The sequence below is a fragment of the Cydia fagiglandana genome, chromosome 8 (assembly GCF_963556715.1).
Source record: "Cydia fagiglandana chromosome 8, ilCydFagi1.1, whole genome shotgun sequence".
Lineage (NCBI taxonomy): Eukaryota > Metazoa > Arthropoda > Insecta > Lepidoptera > Tortricidae > Cydia > Cydia fagiglandana.
This window is the reverse complement of record NC_085939.1, coordinates 13234288-13253030: the sequence shown is the minus strand read 5'-3', so window position 1 is coordinate 13253030 and position 18743 is coordinate 13234288. Positions and strand designations below refer to the sequence as shown.

Sequence of the window (18743 nt, the reverse complement as noted above, 5' to 3'; positions counted from 1 at the left end):
CTACTTAAAGACAGTGATTTTATTCCACATATGGACACAATGGGAATCTTTAATTGTACCTGCACTATTTTTATGTATTTTATTATTTTTATTTCTTTTGTTCTTGGATTAATGAAACATGTTTTTTAAAAACCAATGTACCTTGGTTTAAAAAAGCGGCTAAGAGCGAGTCGGAGTTGCGCACGAAGGGTTCCGTACCATTGCACAAAAAATCACAGTTCATGAGATACAGTCTGGTGACAGACAGATGGACAGACGGACGGACGGACAGTGGAGTCTTAGTACCTAATAGGGTCCCATTTTTACCCCTTGGGTACGGAATCCAAAAAACACAGTAATTATAATTATTACATATCAATGTTAGTACCATGCTTAGAATCAATTAGTTTTGACTCAACATATTACTTATTTTCGACTACCTCAAATTAAGTCTTGGCTCAAGTAAAAATCAGAATTACGAACTTACTCTTCTAATTAATTAAATATGAAAGTAACCTTAACACGCACCGCGTTTATTAGAACGGATGTTAAGCATGGTTAACTCGAACCACTTCTAATTAAAAAGCACACATTACACTGTATCTGTCTCTCAATATAGCTGTTATCTATTGCATGCCAGACAGGGATAGGCTTACATTAACACCTTCGCTAAAGAGTGGTAAAAGATCACCTGTGCTCACTACCGTAATTCTACCGGCGGCGGTAGTGCACCTGTCCCTTTCATGCGATTCAAGCTTAAGCTGAACCAAACGAGTGCGAGTAGGAGTAGTTCCGTTTGCTCTCGATACCAAAATGTCCGAAGTGCAACGTTTATGTTATTGTGAAATGAACCTTAATTGTAGAGACTATATGATTCTAAATCGTGTTAGGGAAAGTATACCGTTCGAATTTAAAAAGCCAAGAACGGGACGGAAGGTTACAATCGAATCGAGCGCTGCCGTAATTTTTGACGCGTTCGGAAATCGAATTAAGAGCGTTAGAGTGAGAGGTGCGCGGAGGCTCGATTCCGAAGGCAGTTCTTGTTATTGTTTGGAGCGGTGATTTTTTCCGAGGCGTGCGAATGGGAGTGGGCGCCGGTGGGCGCGTCGGGCACCCAGCGCGCTCTTCAGTGTTCTGGCTGAGCTTCGAGCGAGCGCGTGCTTGCCCAGTGCGTCCGTGGTTCTAGGTCTCGGTTCCAGTGTCGGACTGATACGAGGGTCTGAGTGTCGTGGTCTGGCCGCATGTTATCATGTTGATATCGGCGGGCAGCGGCCCCACGCCAGAGTTCTCCCCCGCATCGTGCTGCGCGCCCTGGAAGATGGAGCCGGCCCCGCCCGCGCCCGCTTCCATGCCGCAACCCCTCAACATATCACCCAATGGTGAGTGATTCTCGTTTCCTTGTTAGATACAAATTTTGGTGTTACTGTAAAGGTTTGCAAACTTTACAGCCTTTTTTAATCTGTGACTGGCTAGTCACGATATGGATGATGTTCCGCTCCCATACAAGTTTGGCCCAACACTCGCTAAACATGGGTGGTATATTGTTAGGCTCCAAACATGAAATAAAAGTCCCGATAGTTATTAGAAATTCACGGATACTTCACAGAACATTATAAAAGCGGAATTTCTCTACGATTTTGAGGTTAGGAATTCTGCCTTGTATCGGGCCATGTTAAATAAAATAATTATTATGCCCTAATACAAGGAAATAAGGTGCCGTAAATAGTGTAAACATATCGATGATATTGGGCATTTAAAGGCTGTCAAGGAACAAAAATCCAATGAGTTGGTATTAGGTTAATACATTTTTTTAAATAAAATAATATACGTTTTTCATACGATTTCCTTAAATTAATATCAGTAAGATATAGCAGGCGAACCGGAATAAATAGACTATAACAGCTAGAGCTGTTTTATAGTAAAAAATGTTATAGCATCAAATGTGAAACCAATCACTTAAGTAAACAATTATTTACTTCAATTCCAGAGAGGAAAAAATACAGTAACAATCACAGGATTGTTATAATAAATTCGATAAGTAACTCATTCAAAAAAAGAATGTTTCAAAAAAAATGTTTGCCTTGAAGGCACCTAATAATAAACTTCAAATAATAAACTTAATTTATTTCAAAAAAGTTAGAATTCCTATTTTGTAGGTTTATCACATAGGTAATTCATTAAACAAAGATAGATGTATATTTTTCCCTTTATTTTAATGTATTTTTAAGTTTTAACCTATTTTCGTGTTATTCATACACGTGATATCAAATAAGATTTTATTAAAAAAGTTAAGTAATCAATTTTAAAGAAGTAAAAAAACGACTTCAGTGGGGAAAGCCGGTGAAAGCTAATTGTAAATTGGTGCTCTTCTATTTTTCATACAATACTATCAAATGAATATGTAATAATTAATATGAAAACACAATCCATAGCGACTCTGTTCGTTCCATATTCGTTCGCTATTCACTTTTGACGTATGTCATTTGGGTATGTTACATTTAAAGTCATTGGAATAAAAAGTTTTTACTGTACCTATCGCAGTTCTTTTTGCAATTTGATACTTAGTGCTTAAAACAGAATGTCGTTAGTGGTATGAATGTTTTTCTTTTAAAACATTATAAGTGAGCGTTATTAGCATCGACAGGAGCATGGTACAAATGTATTTGGCTGCCATACTTTTTTGATTAGGACGTCCATTTATACACTGTCATTGATTCTATGTAATGGCGCGGGATGTGTTGATTTGGTTTAATTACTCTTTTACTTATTTTCGTTACTATGAAGTGTCCGTTGGAATCTAATATATGTATCAGATTGTAAGAAATATGATTAAATTTATCGTATATATGGCATGCTTATCGAATCGTAGGCCAAATTCGGCATGATCCTTTAGAATATGAGCCCGCTGTCAAATAGAACGCGGTGCGCAATTGGCATTCGATTAGAGGCAGCCATCGAGTGTAGATATTTAATTGTGAATTAGCTGAGAAAATATATACAAAAAGAAGTGGTCTGCTGCTTTTCTATGCCCACAGCGTCCTCCCATTTAGGCCGTCCCCTTTACATGGTGGAGGATACTATACTAGCGTAAAGTTTCCCCCAGTGTTTCGCGTTGCAAGCAGCCGCAGCAGTTGTTAAGCGAGCGAGGTGTTCAAAATTACCTTGACACGCTCCTGATACTCTTAATAATAAACTCGCGTCAAGATCATTTTGAACACCTCTCCCGCTTAGAAACTTCTGCTGCTGAGTGTACCTATCTTAATCAGCTTACCAATGTTCGAGATCAATTAGACAGTTGTGTTGTTCTTAAATTTAATTCTTATTACAATTGGCGTACGCATTTGTATATAAAAATATAATTTAAAGTTGACTTAAATGAAAATCAAATTAGGTATAGCCTCAGTAGAGGTAAACCTAAAATATTCTCTTGATAGACAAGTTTTCTATTGTTTTCATTTAATTCTATTCAGTACACCGAAATAAATACATTGTTTAAACGTAACACATAATGAAACAACATTACTAAACATAAAATTAGCCAAGTCTATGTTCCGTCGATAAGTTGCACAAATTGGCGACACCATATTTCGTGCCTGAATACGGTCACTTGCGCATCGAAATTTTTAACGGAAACTTTATTATTTCTAATTACGATTGAATCTCTTATCATAAATTTTGAGATATGACCGTATTGCAGGTAGGCGGCGATATACGTATATTTCATGAGAAATTATTTCAGTCAACCGATCTATACTCTGTAATCTTTAGGTATAAATAAAAGTAAACAAAATCTACCCTCAAATGGTTCATTAAGCCAGTTAAGGGTAGATGATAACATTACATGGTCAAATAATGTAGGTTAAAGTCAGGTCGTTCAGTGACTGGTTCAGTCGGTTATTTGGTCGGTTAGCCAATAAATGTTACATTATTACTAACCAAAAATTTACAAATTGTTTATTTACTTTTATTTGATTACCTAAACATACAAACAGATATGTTTTTGCAATTTTAATATCCCATCAACGTCCTCAACATTATCTACCATGCCCAATATTTCCTAATAATGGAAGAATCACAACCATTATTAGAAATTAGACAGAGACAACTGTTTAGTAAAGAATCACCGTGTTATAAGTCAGGCAATGTTGGGCATAGTAGGCAATGTTGAGACTTCACATACATACATACATGTTTAATTAATGCACAAAGAAATAGGCTCATGTTTCAGAGGAAAGGGGACAGCCGCTTCTCCATACAAACGTAGTCCCCATTTTCTCCTCTCTGGATATTGACATTTTTGAAATTATTTTGACACAATTTGTTGTATATCAACCACAGCTATGACCTTACGTGTGATTATTTTTCGAATTTTTTGCTCGTACCTATAAGAGTTAGGGGCATTTAAATTTTTTATTAAATCTGTTTTTCGCTCTTATTTTTTAAAATAATCAAAACAACAGCTTAAACAACTTGTATATAACCTTTTTTATCGCATATAAATGATTATGATTAAAATCTAAAAAAGTCAAACGTAGGGACATAGCTATGGTTAATATACATCAAAGTATGTATAAATACTTTTCCATGATGTCAATATCCAGAGAGGAAAATGCGGACTACGTTTGTATGGAGAAGCGGCCATCCCCTTTCCTCTTAATTAATGGATACTATGAAATAGAGTGTCATTCTATGGAACTTCATCATCATCATCATCATCTCAGCCATAAGACGTCCACTGCTGAACATAGGCCTCCCCCTTGGACCTCCACTCGTACCGGTTGGAAGCGATGGAACTTGCTAACTATGTAAAAAAGGCCATATTGAAAATGTCAAAGAATGAATTTACTACTGACTTTTATTTACATAGTTAGCAAGTTCCATATAATGACACTTTAGGCTCTTGTGTATGAGGTTGGGGGTGGCCGCCTCTCCATACAAACATTTTCCTCTCTGTATATTGACATAATGGAAAATCTTTTGAATAATTTGATCTAGGTATATTAACTACCTATAGCTATGCCTCTACGTTTGACTTTTTTAGATTTTTTGATTATTGTAAGAAATAGGAGCGAAAAACAGTTTTAATAATAAAATAAAATAAAAATTTACAAATGCTCCTAACTCTTATAATAATTAAAAATTCGAAAAAATCAGACTTAACGGTTAATAATATACAAACATTTTCAGTGATGTTAATATCCAGATAGGAAAATGAAGGCTTGAAGGAATGGAGGACAAACGTACTTTGTATGAAAAGGCGATTTCGCGCGGCTCCACTGTCGTTTCAATTTATTTATTTTTGGTTCAAGAATTTTAACACCACAAGTGACAGAACGAGTAATATAACCTCGCATTAACCGGCGGAGTTAACCGGAAAACAAAAAAAAACAATACAATTCTAAATTAATAGAAATCTTTCTAATAACATACATACTGATAACTTGATAAGCAATGTCACTACATACTTAAATCGAACAACTAACACTTCATTATAAATGTTGAATATTTGGGATTGCAAAGCGTGCCTGTTTAAAACAGGCATATACTTATACCTACACTATACCCTCATAGGACTCTCCTATCTGCATCTAGCAATGTATAGCCGTGTACGAGGGGAAATGAAAGTTTTAAGAATAAAAACTATTTAATAATTAGAAAACTCTAGTTATTGGATATCTTAAGTCTTTCTAATCACCCATGTATTTACCTATAAATTTACAGTTACAGTAAGTACATACATACGGCACTACTTTCCCGCACTAGTGCGGGAATAAGCACTTACCGTGCCTATGTCGAAAATTAAAAAGACGATATCGTAGATAACTATTTCATTTGGGTGGAATCGCCCCGAAATGGACACGGCTGTTTCCTCTAAAGCTCTTTTCGTATGGCGATTTTTAGTCCTCAGAGATTTTGTTTGGAAATCATGACTATCATGATGAGGTATCCGTCGAGATCAAAGTTCTTTTAGGTACAGTACAGTTCATACGAGTATTGAATAGTAAGGGATGTTAGAATCTGCTGATAAGCAACTTTTTTGTCCGTCCGCACAGTTACGATAGGTATTAAAATACATTTTATACTTCAATAAAATTATAAACAGTTATATTTTCATAAATGATAATAATATGCTTCTTTTTATACACCAAGTGGCCCATTTTACAAACTTTCAGTCTCACATTTCATATTGTATTTTTATATTTTATGTATTTATTTAAGCTTTTGCACGAAAGTACAAATGGCAGACTTAATTAAAAAGACTAATTCTCTGCCAAACAAAAACTTATACCGAGTAGTAAGTAAAAGTTAGTATTATAGAAGAAATATAAGCGTAGACTTTCCAGAAAGTAATCATAGATAATGTTCAAACACACCCTTTCGTCAGTCAAGAGCCTTAGCGCGCGTAAGGAGTAGATCGTCATTTGTCATCGGCGCCCGCGCACCCAGCTGCCGCGATGAGTGAGCGAAAACCACTGCCATCGGGACATTGTTCGCATTGTGCCGCCGATCGAACTAATTAATCGGTAGATCGGCCGCTAGATTGCCCGGTAGCGTTTCCGGCGGTGGTTGCTCAATATTCACCCGATATTAGATCGAAGCGTAGCGCCGGTGGCATGCGAAAGAAGTCGGTTTTCATATAGTCTGACTCAAAATATATATTTTACGTTCATTTTGTCACTGTTCCAGAATTTGCAGAAATAACCCAATAAAAACCCGGTTTCGTATAACAATAAAGTATAAAGAGGAACCTCGCTAACTCTAACCTCGATAAGGCGAAATCCTCATCAACAAGTGGTACAAATAAAATGCTCCCTTCAAAGCCCCAAACCTCCATAATTCGTAAATATGTATTCTTCTTAAGACACAAAGTAATCAATGATTCCATTCAAGGCTATCTTGAAACCCAATACTTTTTACCTCCTTAAAAAATGTACTTACGTATTTTTTATCACCTCTACGAGTATATCACGAAATTATTTAGGTATCAACTGTAACTCGAAGAAAATAAAAAGAAAGTACTTTACGCGTACTTATGTATTATATAATTACTGACCTCTCTAATACTAATTTCATTCATTTTACCTGTGTAACTCGAAACCTCTTTGAGACAGAGAAAAACTTGTAAGAACCTCTCTAAGTCGATAACCTCTACGAATACTAGATCGTAGACAAAATTAATTTGAAAAGATAAAAATAAATTAAAATCATTAATAGGTACTATACACTGTATCCTTAGGTATTTAAATAAAAGTAAACAAAATCTACTACTACTATATGAAAATATTACATGATCAAATAATTAATGTAGGTTAAAATCAGGTAGTTCAGTGACTGGTCCAGTCGGTTTTGTATTTGTTCGGTTAACCAATAAATGTTATAACTACCCGAAAATTTACAAATTGTTTGTTTACTTATTTAAATACCTAAAGACACAAATTAATAGGTAAATACAGTCAACTGTAAAAATATGGGTGCACAAATCATCTCAAAAATATGTCCCATAGCTCTTATGTCAGCGAATTAAGAACTATGGGACATATTTTTGAATAAGTTGGCTACACCCATATTTTTACAGTTGACTGTACCCCATGTTTGGTACGTTTTGATTAACGATACCAAACAAACCGACAGCAGCAGACGGAATTTATGGCCGCAGAGACGTCGCTGACTATTTAATCCGATCGAAGATAGTGTTTGTAATAGTCGAGAATGCAAACGCAGTAGTAGGATCTATAATAGCTCAGATAACCATCTAAATGTGAATCGTTAACTTGTATATGCTGAGAATCATTTAATTACTAATTTATATAGTTAATAATTAGCAGGGACGTTATGTTTGCTAAAACATACATTATTGTTGTGTGAGTCACAATACATTTGCTAGGTGAGTGCTGGCAACAGGCATTGTATTCTTAACGTGGGCGAGCGTTTGACTTAAGCAAAATAGTATGGTTATACCCTCGAGGCGAAGCGAGGCTATGCGTTGTAAGATCCCATTGTATACTGGCTTGTCTGAGCTGGCTATCCGGTAGTCCGCGATAGGAATTCGCTGTAGTCTGCTTTTCACGTCAACGTTTATATTGAGGCAGGTTTGATCAGGTGCGCTAATAAATCTAATTAACATTTAAATGGTGATCACGCATAATAATCAGCTGGCTTGGTAAACTGAGGCGATGCTGCTTAATTAGTAGACAATTGTAACTATGTGTTAATGGGGCGTTAAGTCGGCTACTCATTCAGTCGCTCATTATGAACACCTGTACAAATTCAATGACAGTATTTGCCGGAATTTCGGTAATCCCAAAAACGTTGCTTGCAATAATTTGAGTAATGTTATTACCAACAACCAAAATAATTTTATTGATGGCCTGCCGGCTACGTTTGATTTGATATTTAACTTTACAAGTACAAGTATAATCAGTAAGTACCTAATAGTTACTATAAAAGTACGTACCTATAGTCCGTTTTTTTTAGCATTAGAAAGAACTTCGCAGAAGTTCGCTTGTGGTTCTAAATCTGGCACTTTTAGCGGTAACAATTTGAAGTAAATTATATGTATTGACCATGCTACATTAGATAATTCAATCATTATTAACAATTAACAAGCCTGATAAAAACTGCACGCTTGCTTCTGCGGAGTTCTTTCTATTGCTAAAAAAAACGAACTATATGTCGCTGTCGCAGTGAACTGGTTACTTTTTTGCCTTTTTACTAATTATATTTGACCCTTGTCTTAGTTATCACTACTGATCTGATGATCCGTTACAAAATAATTCGACAGAATTTAAAATAAGTACTGATTTGATATAATCACATTCATCGAGCACTTACGTTTATAAGTACGAGCAAAATGAGCTAGTGTTAAACTTTTCAGTTTTGAATCTTTATAGACAGAACTACAATATATAGGAACAGCATGTAACAAAATTAGTGGGGATCCGTTTATGCAGTCAGTATACTAGTGTTCTTATGATGACAACTTTTTTTACGCTAAGAATTGGAGGTTTCGCTGGCTTGGAGGATCTGCCCCATATTTTACTTTTCCTAGTCACTATACCTATCGTATATCCCCTCTGTTTTTGTTTTACTCCTGTATTTCGTTCAGCGTGGATACGGTGACAGATATTAACTCTATACAATATAACCTTAAAACGCAAAATCGTATTTAGCTGACAGCTATCACCGTACGTATGTGAAAAATACTATAAATAAGCCAGAGGCGCCAAAAAGTGATTAATGTTCACAAAATTAACTAACTAACTAAGGCAGACAAAGTAGCACAGTAGCTTGACTCGGTATATTTATTAAAAGCTCACTTCCGTTCTAGATGCACTTCCCGCGAAGGCTACTAAATCTCTCGATCATCCTCACTGAATATGCAATGAGTTGATTTGCGAGCTTAAACTTACGCGATGGAGGAATGAGTATTTTTTATGTAGGCTGTGTGTCATGCTTAATATTTTTACAAGCGTTTAATATACTTTCCCTGTTAGTAAATATGTATTTAAGTTTATGAGTCAAATCTTGGAAGCTAAATTAGACGCACTTCCTGATTTCCGATTGAGCTGAAGATTTGCATACATGTATGTAAATAGGGTGACAATGCAAGTATGCTATTATCGACCTGATCTGTTGATGCTGGAGATAGGGGGTGGCCATAGGAACTCTGTGATGAAACAACACAACCTAATTGTGTTTGGGGTTTTTAGAATAGTATCGATGTGTACAAGTATATATATACTTGTTTTTTTACCACAGGCAACTAATATTAGTAGCAAAAAGTATCGTCGTCGTAAATTTAAGAGTTAGACTCTTGTCGGTGTAGCTCTCTCCATTTGACTCTATCCAGGAAATCAAGGAGGCGCCCCTGGATAAAAAAAACCGGGCAAGTGCGAGTCGGACTCGCGCACAAAGGGTTCCGCACCACAATGAAAAAAAAAAAAAAAAAAAAACGGTCACCCATCCAAGTACTGACCCCGACGTTGCTTAACTTTGGTCAAAAATCACGTTTGTTGTATGGGAGCCCTATTTAAATCTTTATTTTTTTCTGTTTTTAGTATTTGTTGTTATAGCGGCAACAGAAATACATAATCTGTGAAAATATCAACTGTCTAGCTATCACGGTTCGTGAGATACAGCCTGGTGACAGATGGACGGACGGACGGACGGACGGACGGACAGCGAAGTCTTAGTAATAGGGTCCCGTTTTACCCTTTGGGTACGGAACCCTAAAAAGTATAGTCAGCGAGAAAAGTTATTTATGATATGAGGGGCAAATAATTCCCTGATGTGACTTGGTTAATGTTTTCGATTCCTATTTTACTAATTTAGAATTCATATACTTAAGTCAATCATCATCATCATCATCATCATCTCAGCCATAAGACGTCCACTGCTGAACATAGGCCTCCCCCTTGGACCTCCATACGTGCCGGTTGGAAGCGACCCGCATCCAGCGTCTTCCGGCGACCTTAACAAGGTCGTCTGTCCATCTTGTGGGTGGACGTCCTGTTGCCTCCAGAAACTCGCGAACTAAATTGACAGGCCAATGTGCATAAATGATACCACAGTTTGGCCAGTGCTGTTCATATCGATATTTTCAAAAAAGTTTGAATTAGAGAATGTCGGTATTTCTAATAGATTTCTAATAGAGACAAGGATATTGAATAAACATATTGTAATTAAATAAATATTTTAATAATTAAGAATTATTTCGTATATTTAATCTGATTAATTTCTCATTTAATTTGAGTGGTGTGGACGCAAAAATCGCCTCGGTATCCCTATTGCTTCGATTGTAAAGACAAGTCCCTAAACTGGACATTTAAGTTGACAATTACAATCGAATTAACCACTTTTCTCATCACATTCATATTAATCGAAATCTTTTGTGACCCCTTTATAATTATGACATGAGTAGTAAGTGCAATATTTTACTTATCGATATCATTTTATCGACATATACCCGTGACTATTTTTTCTTTGCTATTCCTGGCCCCAATTTCACCACGGTGACAGGTGCGACAATTGTAAAATATCACTGTTATGACGTCACAGGCATCCATGGGCTACGGTTACCGCTTACCATCGGGCGGGCCGTATTCCCGTTTGCCACCATCATTGTATTATTTAAAAAAAAAACTTATTATATCGGAAAAAAACAGATATTTCTCTTGCTAAGTTTATGACAATTGTCACAGAAACACTACAATTGTCACAAAATTCCGACATATAACTCATTACCTGTCGAGAATTACCTACAATTCTTCTAAATTTCGACAATTGTCAAAAACTTCGCAAGAGAAATATCTGTTTTTTACCCAAAATAATAAAGTTTTTTTAAATAATAATGATGGTGGAAAACAGGAATACGGCCCGCCCGATGGTAAGTGGCAATCGTAGCCCATGGATGCCTGTGACGTCAGCAACAGTGATGTTTTACAATTCTCGCACCTGTCACCGATGTGAAATTGGGGCCAGGTATCATTTTATTTGTCAAACTCATGTCAATTTAGTTCGCGAGTTTTTGGAGGCGACCTTAATTCAATGGTTATCCTAATTCCAAAGGATTTTTTTTCGCAAACAAAACATTACTTTATTAATTTGTAATCGAACGCGACAGGAAATAAATGTGTATTATCATCAGCAACATAAATCCAGACATCATCCGATTACCTATCTTTCAAAGCAAGAACTTGAACTAATCTCATGGGCAATTTAACACGAATCATTCGAAAATAATATTTTATTACCGGACCGAGTATACGGTTTTTAACTCTTAACTCATCAACATAATACATGCGAATTTTTAAAAACAATTCTAACGAATTTTAGTTGAACGTTCTTGCAACCATAAAAGGGGCCCGCGTGTACACTTTCGATTTCATATTAAAATTTACACGAAAGGTGGTAATTTTCCGGCTGCGCGATGACATTAATAGCGGCGAGACTGCTCGGTAAACAGTATTTTTTTTATAAAACTGAGGGCCTACCACGTTTGACGTGTTGCCTCCCTGTCACACTTATGTACGAATTTACAAGTGCGACAGAGAGGCAATACGTCGAACGTGGTTCGCGGTAGACCCTCTCCTCGGTAAACAGTATTTTTTGTATAAAACTGTTTCACATTCGGACGATCTTGCAAGAACTGCAAGCTCCCCTCGCTACATTTTGCATGTTTAACGCGGTGTGCAGGTGCCCGTATCGCAAGCATCTACGTTTATAAGTATAGTATGTCGATAGCAAGAACTAATTGTGTAAACTTCCATCCAACAAATGTCTTAGGCCCGTCATTAAATGCTAACACGTTTCAAAGCTGCGTCGCGGAACTTATCTTTTACGAAGATAATTTAACCTGTACACTTAAATAACTAGGTACTATTTATATCGCTTATCAGACATACATTGCTGCTTCATTATTAGACACCTGGAAGGACACTAATAAAAAAAGGATTAATGTCGTGTTAGTTTTCTAATTAGGTTGACATACCTGTTTACATGTATAAAGGGTTCAATTTAAATCCAATACATTGTAAAAATATTGCACTAGTTAAGTATGAACATTGAACTAGTTTGTAAAACAAACCATGTCACATGATAAGCATGAACCAAACCGGTGAAATAAAGTAATAAAAACTAGTGGTCGATAAATAGGAGCCACGACTGCAGTCAATGTCGAGTCAATACATTCTAATCAGTGATTTATTGCCCCTAATCCTCAGCTCAGCACAAATAAGCTATCTTGTCGGCTTAATGTTGTATCAGCTCAGGCGTGAACTCCCGGGTACCACTAAGTGGTCCTTCCAGTTTCCACTCGAAATATTTTAATAAGACCTCACTGCTCACGCACCCAAATAAAGACACACACACGCACGCACCCCGGCACTACATTAAAACATGGAGCGTTCGAGCTCACTTTATTTATAATAGTAGCGACACTAAGAATCTACATTTTTGCTCTAAACGGTGTTAATTTATTAACCGTGGGCAGATAATATCACTTTTTTTCTTCGATTATTAAAGCGATTACACGAGAAATTATATGTCGATGTCCAGTTCTTCGTTCCCGATCAAAAAGTAAACCAATTCAAATAAGACCTTATTTAGTCTGTGTTGAAAGCTGTTTTGGCTTGTTCAGTGTGGAAAGGCGTGATAATACTTTTCTCGACAGAATGGTCTTGTAGACTCGCCAATAAAAAGTGTAAAGTTATGAGCAAGTTATGCCACTTGCATTAATTTCGATGCTTAACCTGATAAACAAATTATGATGGTGTATTAAGTTAATAGCTTAATTTATAATTGAATATTTTACGATGTATTCGTGTATAGCTATAATGGTATCAAGTTGTTTTACATACATAATTATCTGACGCTTTTGAAGACAAATTAGGCAAGATTGGAGGCGTTGCTCCTTAGCTAAATATGGCCAACATACCTAAACTTAGGATCCATTAGGGTAATCAAAGCAAAGTGGTCTGATTTCGCACTTGATAAGTTTACTCAGAGGTCAGTTTATAGCAGATATTAACATGTTTATTGATTGTTAACTTTTTCAATTCAAGTTCAATTCGATGGTCCGGTACATCTAGTAATCCGGCACTAAAAAGGAGTGCAAATAATCCAGGTTTACTATCTTTGCTTAGATTTTTCGCACTCATGAGAGGTAAATGGCTAAATGGGTGAATTGCAAAAATTTTTTATATAATTAAGCGTAGTTAAAAAGCTGTGATTAGTCTTAAGTTAATTGACTCATTTGTGTTACGAAAATTAACCATGTAAATTGTATTGTATTGTATTTATTGTACTTAATTCATACACATACCTACAAGTCTTTAGCATACGCTAACACACTTTCATGCCTATAACTTAAATATAAATGGCTTACTTGTCTTTACACAAAGGAATCAATTAACTTTTGATTAATTACAGGCCCTTAACTATGTACTTTCCTACATTTTTTTTGCAATTCACTCAAATAGTAGAAAACAATCAAATTTTCCATACTTAAAAATGCATCAAACTATATCATTATGCAGATTTGCTCTTAATCCGGCACTACCGCGTCAGCAATAGTGCCGGATTATTGAGATACATATAAAATTTTGATGATACCTTCAATTACTTAGTACCTACATATTTTTAAAAACTTCAATATTAGCACTCTTAATCAGGACATCAAAAGAACGTCCACTAAAGTCTTTTTATTTTATTTTATTGCTTTTTTAACAATGTTCCTTTGAAATTGTATTATATGGGGTGATTTCAATAAAATTATAGAGGCTAAGTGTCGAAGCTTGTCATCATGGAATAACAGGGAGCTTTATGCAATGAATGCACACCGCTGACCCTTGAATGACTTGTCATTAAACCATTGGGCTTAAGTGACATGAATGGTATCGAATACTGGGTTGTAACCGCTAAAATCGAAGTTCGCAAATGGCGGGCATCTTTCTTTGTCACTCTAATTAAGTCTTCATTGGAGTAAAGGAGAAGGATCCCCGCAATTTCGCGGTAGGACCTCTGAAGACGAGGTGCGTAGGAACTAAAACGTAGATATACATATACAGCGGCGCTTGAAGTGATTTTGGCTCATCTCAAAAACAGAACACAAAGGTATATATAACGTAGGTAAGTAGTACTGTAAGGAGGTACCTTAATGAGTATTAAGGATACGGTCTTATTGCTTAATAAATACCTAAGTATACCTGGACATTAAGTGAAAACATAGACTGTACCTAAGTAGATACACTGATGAAAAATCATATTAGATTAACTGATTTTCTTATAATTTTTTCTTTCAATCAGCTTAACATTTATGGGATTAAAAAATAAATAATATCAGTTCTAAAAAAATAATAATAATTTCAGCCTATACACGCCCCACTGCTGGGCACAGGCCTCCTCTCATGCGCGACAGGGCTTGGGCTATAGTCCCCACGCTAACCAAATGCGGATTGGGCTCTAATAAACTAGATTTTATTTATTTCGGAAGTGATTATTTACCTGTGCAATGATGTCGCATACATCATTTCGGCCTTCGAGCTTCGACCGCTTGGAGGCTCTACCCGTGATTGCATAGCTGTGACGCATATACCTTTTACTGTCGCATAATGACGCGCATAATGACTGAGCAATGTAATCCGTGATCATAGAAATGTTACCCCGAGGCGCCCTCATTATGGAAACATATAAAAAATTAATGCATTTCCAACGAGACTCGTCCAAGGCAAATCAGTGGGGTAATTTTCTGTATGACTTAATTTACTGTAGTATTTTTCAAACAGCATGGTATGGTGAGAGATGCCATCTCAACACTGATCACTGTGACCAAATTTCAAAACATGTAAAATATTTGATATAGTAATGTAATAAGTACCTAGGTACTAACCTGTACGTACCTACGACGAAAGTTTTGGACGAAGCAAACACAACTACCATTTCATCAGAAGAATTTTGATGAAAATCTATATATATTTGATGACCGGTCTGGCCTAGTGGGTAGTGACCCTGCCTGCGAAGCCGATGGTCCTGGGTTCGAATCCCAGTAAGGGCATTTATTTGTATGATGATACAGATACTTGTTCCTGAGTCATGGGTGTTTTCTATGTATTTAAGTATTTGTATATTATATAAATCGTTGTCTGAGTACCCACAACACAAGCCTTCTTGAGTTTACTGTGGGACTTAGTCAATCTGTGTAAGAATGCCCTATAATATTTATTTATATATATGAAAACGTTACGATTTTATCAAACGAGTTAAAATACATACTTTAGGATCATGATCAATGATGTATTAAATGTAGTCATATCTCACCCCAACCTACTTCAGAAACTACAGTCACCACACGGATAAAATTGTTATGTCAATTAGGGTTCTTGCTAAATTGGAAAGTCTATAGCGTAACTATTGAACAACCAATTTAGCTAGGACCCAACATGGAGCAACAATCGTGGAGCGTGATGGTACCATGTAACAGTTATGTTTCATTGTTTCCAGTACCAGTGTCCCCGTCGTCGTCGGGAGGCACCGGTGGCTCCGGGACCCCGCTGTACCCGCCGTCGCACCCCCTCTCCTCTCTGCTGTCACAGCAGCGGTTGCTCGAGCTGTCACGCTTCGGGCTGCGACACTACGACATCGCGCACCATGTGCTGTCACAGCAAGGTGCTGTTACCAAGTTGCTTGGTAAGCAAGTCCTCTTGCTCAGGTGGATCTGTATATTCCATATGGATCTTAAAATGGTGAAAACAAAAAAAACACGTGACTCAGTAGCTTTTCAGAAATAGATATAGAAATATTTATTTGCTTAAATAGATATAGAAATATTTATTTGGTAAATGCATACAGATGTCAAAAGTACTTACCTGAATTAATTTAGTATGACATGTTTAGCCAAAATATGCCATGCAAACTTAAAGCTAAAAAAAAACGTTTATTACAATGTCAAAACTAGGTAAACATTTATAATTTATACATAAAATATACGTTTCAAAGAAATTTATTGGTAAAGTTCAAAGTTCAAACCAGAGATCCTTGATTTCGATTTCTGCCACTAGACCAATCAAATTAGATTTAATCGAAGAATTAATTCCCAGCAAGCTGGAAATCGTTTTAATAGCTATATTGGTCCTTAATGCGCGTAATCCGAGTTTGCTCAATCCCAGGCCATGTGCATAATTTTTTGCTCTTTTTAAGTTTTCTTGCTTATAGCTCGAAAACGGTTCGCGGTTCGTATGTCGGAAAATTTGCTTTAATCATGATCAAAGTTGCCATCTAAAAATCCAAAAGGTGTGTAAAAATGGCCTCCACTTTGAGTTTATTTTTTTTGTACAGTCAAGGAATTTAAATTCCGACCCATTTCGTACTTTGTCACAGTGACAATCAATATGAAAGCCGCTAGAGACCTCATACGGTTGTCACTGTGACAAAGTACTAAATGGGTCGGAATTTAAATTCCTTGACTGTATAATCATGTTAAAATCCGAAAACTCTTTTTCATCCGTGTCCGAGGCGCAAAACTATAGCTAAATTTATATTTATATAAAGGCTTGCCTTTTACTATATTTATAGCTTAATGCATGTGTCCCACAAGCCAAGCAGTGTGCTTTTGTAAATATCTGTAAAATTTGGCATGTGCACATAGCCACATAATCACCTACGAACTTGATTGCATGATACAAGTACTGGGATAGGATACCTAACGAACGGGAACGAAGTAGGCACGAAATACGTACATATTATTGTCATGATTGCTTACACACGCAACAGTTAAATGAGTACCTAGGTACCGACATATAAATACGTACATTTCGTAGCGCATAAGTTAGACTATTGTGAGCTTCTTGACGATAAATCATTATTATATAATATCTGGGAGACCGAGCTTTGCTCGGAAAACATGTAAAGACTCAAAAATGCGCGTTTTCCCAGAGATAAGACCGGGAAAACCGTTATGGATACCTCCGCACCACAGGGAGATCGATTTTTCGGCCCCGAAAATATATGGGGCATTATCTATGAAAAGGGACCTTATTGTCGATGGCGCTTAAGCCGCACAGCGTCGCGCGGCATTGTATTTATACCGGAGCATCGTTAATAATGGCGTAAGCGCCATCGACAATAAGGTCCCTTTTCATAGATAACGTCACATATTACTTACTAATTTCATCGAAATCTTTAAGTAGATAAATAAATATAAAAGAATTGCTCGTTTAAAGGTATACCATAGTTGTGTTACGTGCAATCAATGATTTGACAACAAAAATACAATTTTGACGATGTTATCCTAACTGCCGTATTCGAACTTCAAGATATTCACAAGAGACGACACGTACTAGATCCATTATTCATTATCCATACGTTATAGTTTAGATATCAACTAGTTCTCTTTTGCAGCGCAATTCGGGCAACCATATGTCACTTTTACGTTAGATAGAGATATCTATTAGATGTGAATTGGATCTTTAGGTCATATCCTGTGGAAATCGTTCAAGAGTATTTCCAGAATCGCGCAAATGTCAAATTTGACAGGTAAGATCTTAAGCATATCGTTATCGTATCTTGGTGATGTCTAAAAGATATCTAATAGATGTCTATTTCAAAATCCGAATCGGGCCCTAAGTCTCCTCTATTATTAAACGAAATATTTTACGGGGGAACGACCTGTAACGCATCAGCGACTTTCCGTATGCGACTAGTGCATGGTGACGATAATTAGAGGCCAACTCAAACTCATATTGTGACATAAAAATGATATTTCTAATGATGTCAGTCGCGCGTGCATTTCGCTCGTATACTTGTCCATACAGGTACTGGTGCGAGCGAGACGCACGGGCGAGTGACATTATTTAGATATCATTATGATGACATAATGTAAATTTGAATTGGCCTCTTAGGCACTTGTATTTATTTGCGTGTACACGTTCAATGGTCAGGGCACGCAGGAACACATTTAATATTATTTACACTACAAAATTATTATTTACACTAAAAAATACTTAACTATTCGTAAGACATAGATATTAAAATAGGTACATTTAAGAGGGGGCTAACTAAACATTTTTAATACATATTTATATTGATTTTGTACACATTTTAACCAGGAGCCAATGCCATGAAATATCACACGGAAATTAAACTATATTTTCAAAGACAACCTCCTGCCAAAACCTTAAATTGCAAGGTTAATGAATAGCCATACCTGTCTTTCCGTCGCAAGTTACGCTGCGTGCCATATCATTTGTTTGTTTCTAATTTCCTGGCTT

The 18743-nt window shown here is 36.4% G+C and overlaps 1 protein-coding gene across 3 annotated transcripts in view; it reads left to right on the top strand.

Annotated features, from left to right (window-relative positions):
• The first annotated feature begins 1039 nt into the window (after positions 1 to 1039).
• The window catches only part of LOC134666674 (paired box protein Pax-6-like), a 57628-nt gene continuing 39924 nt past the window's right edge, over positions 1040 to 18743 (top strand). Inside the window, exons 1-2 of one of the 3 annotated variants that reach the window (XM_063523901.1) lie at positions 1040 to 1358; positions 15979 to 16143. In XM_063523901.1, the coding sequence (XP_063379971.1) occupies positions 1229 to 1358; positions 15979 to 16143 (295 nt within the window). In that variant the 5' untranslated portion in view covers positions 1040 to 1228. Of the gene's footprint in view, positions 1359 to 15978; positions 16165 to 18743 lie in introns of all 3 variants that reach the window. The other 2 variants (XM_063523902.1, XM_063523900.1) reach the window with 2 other exon arrangements.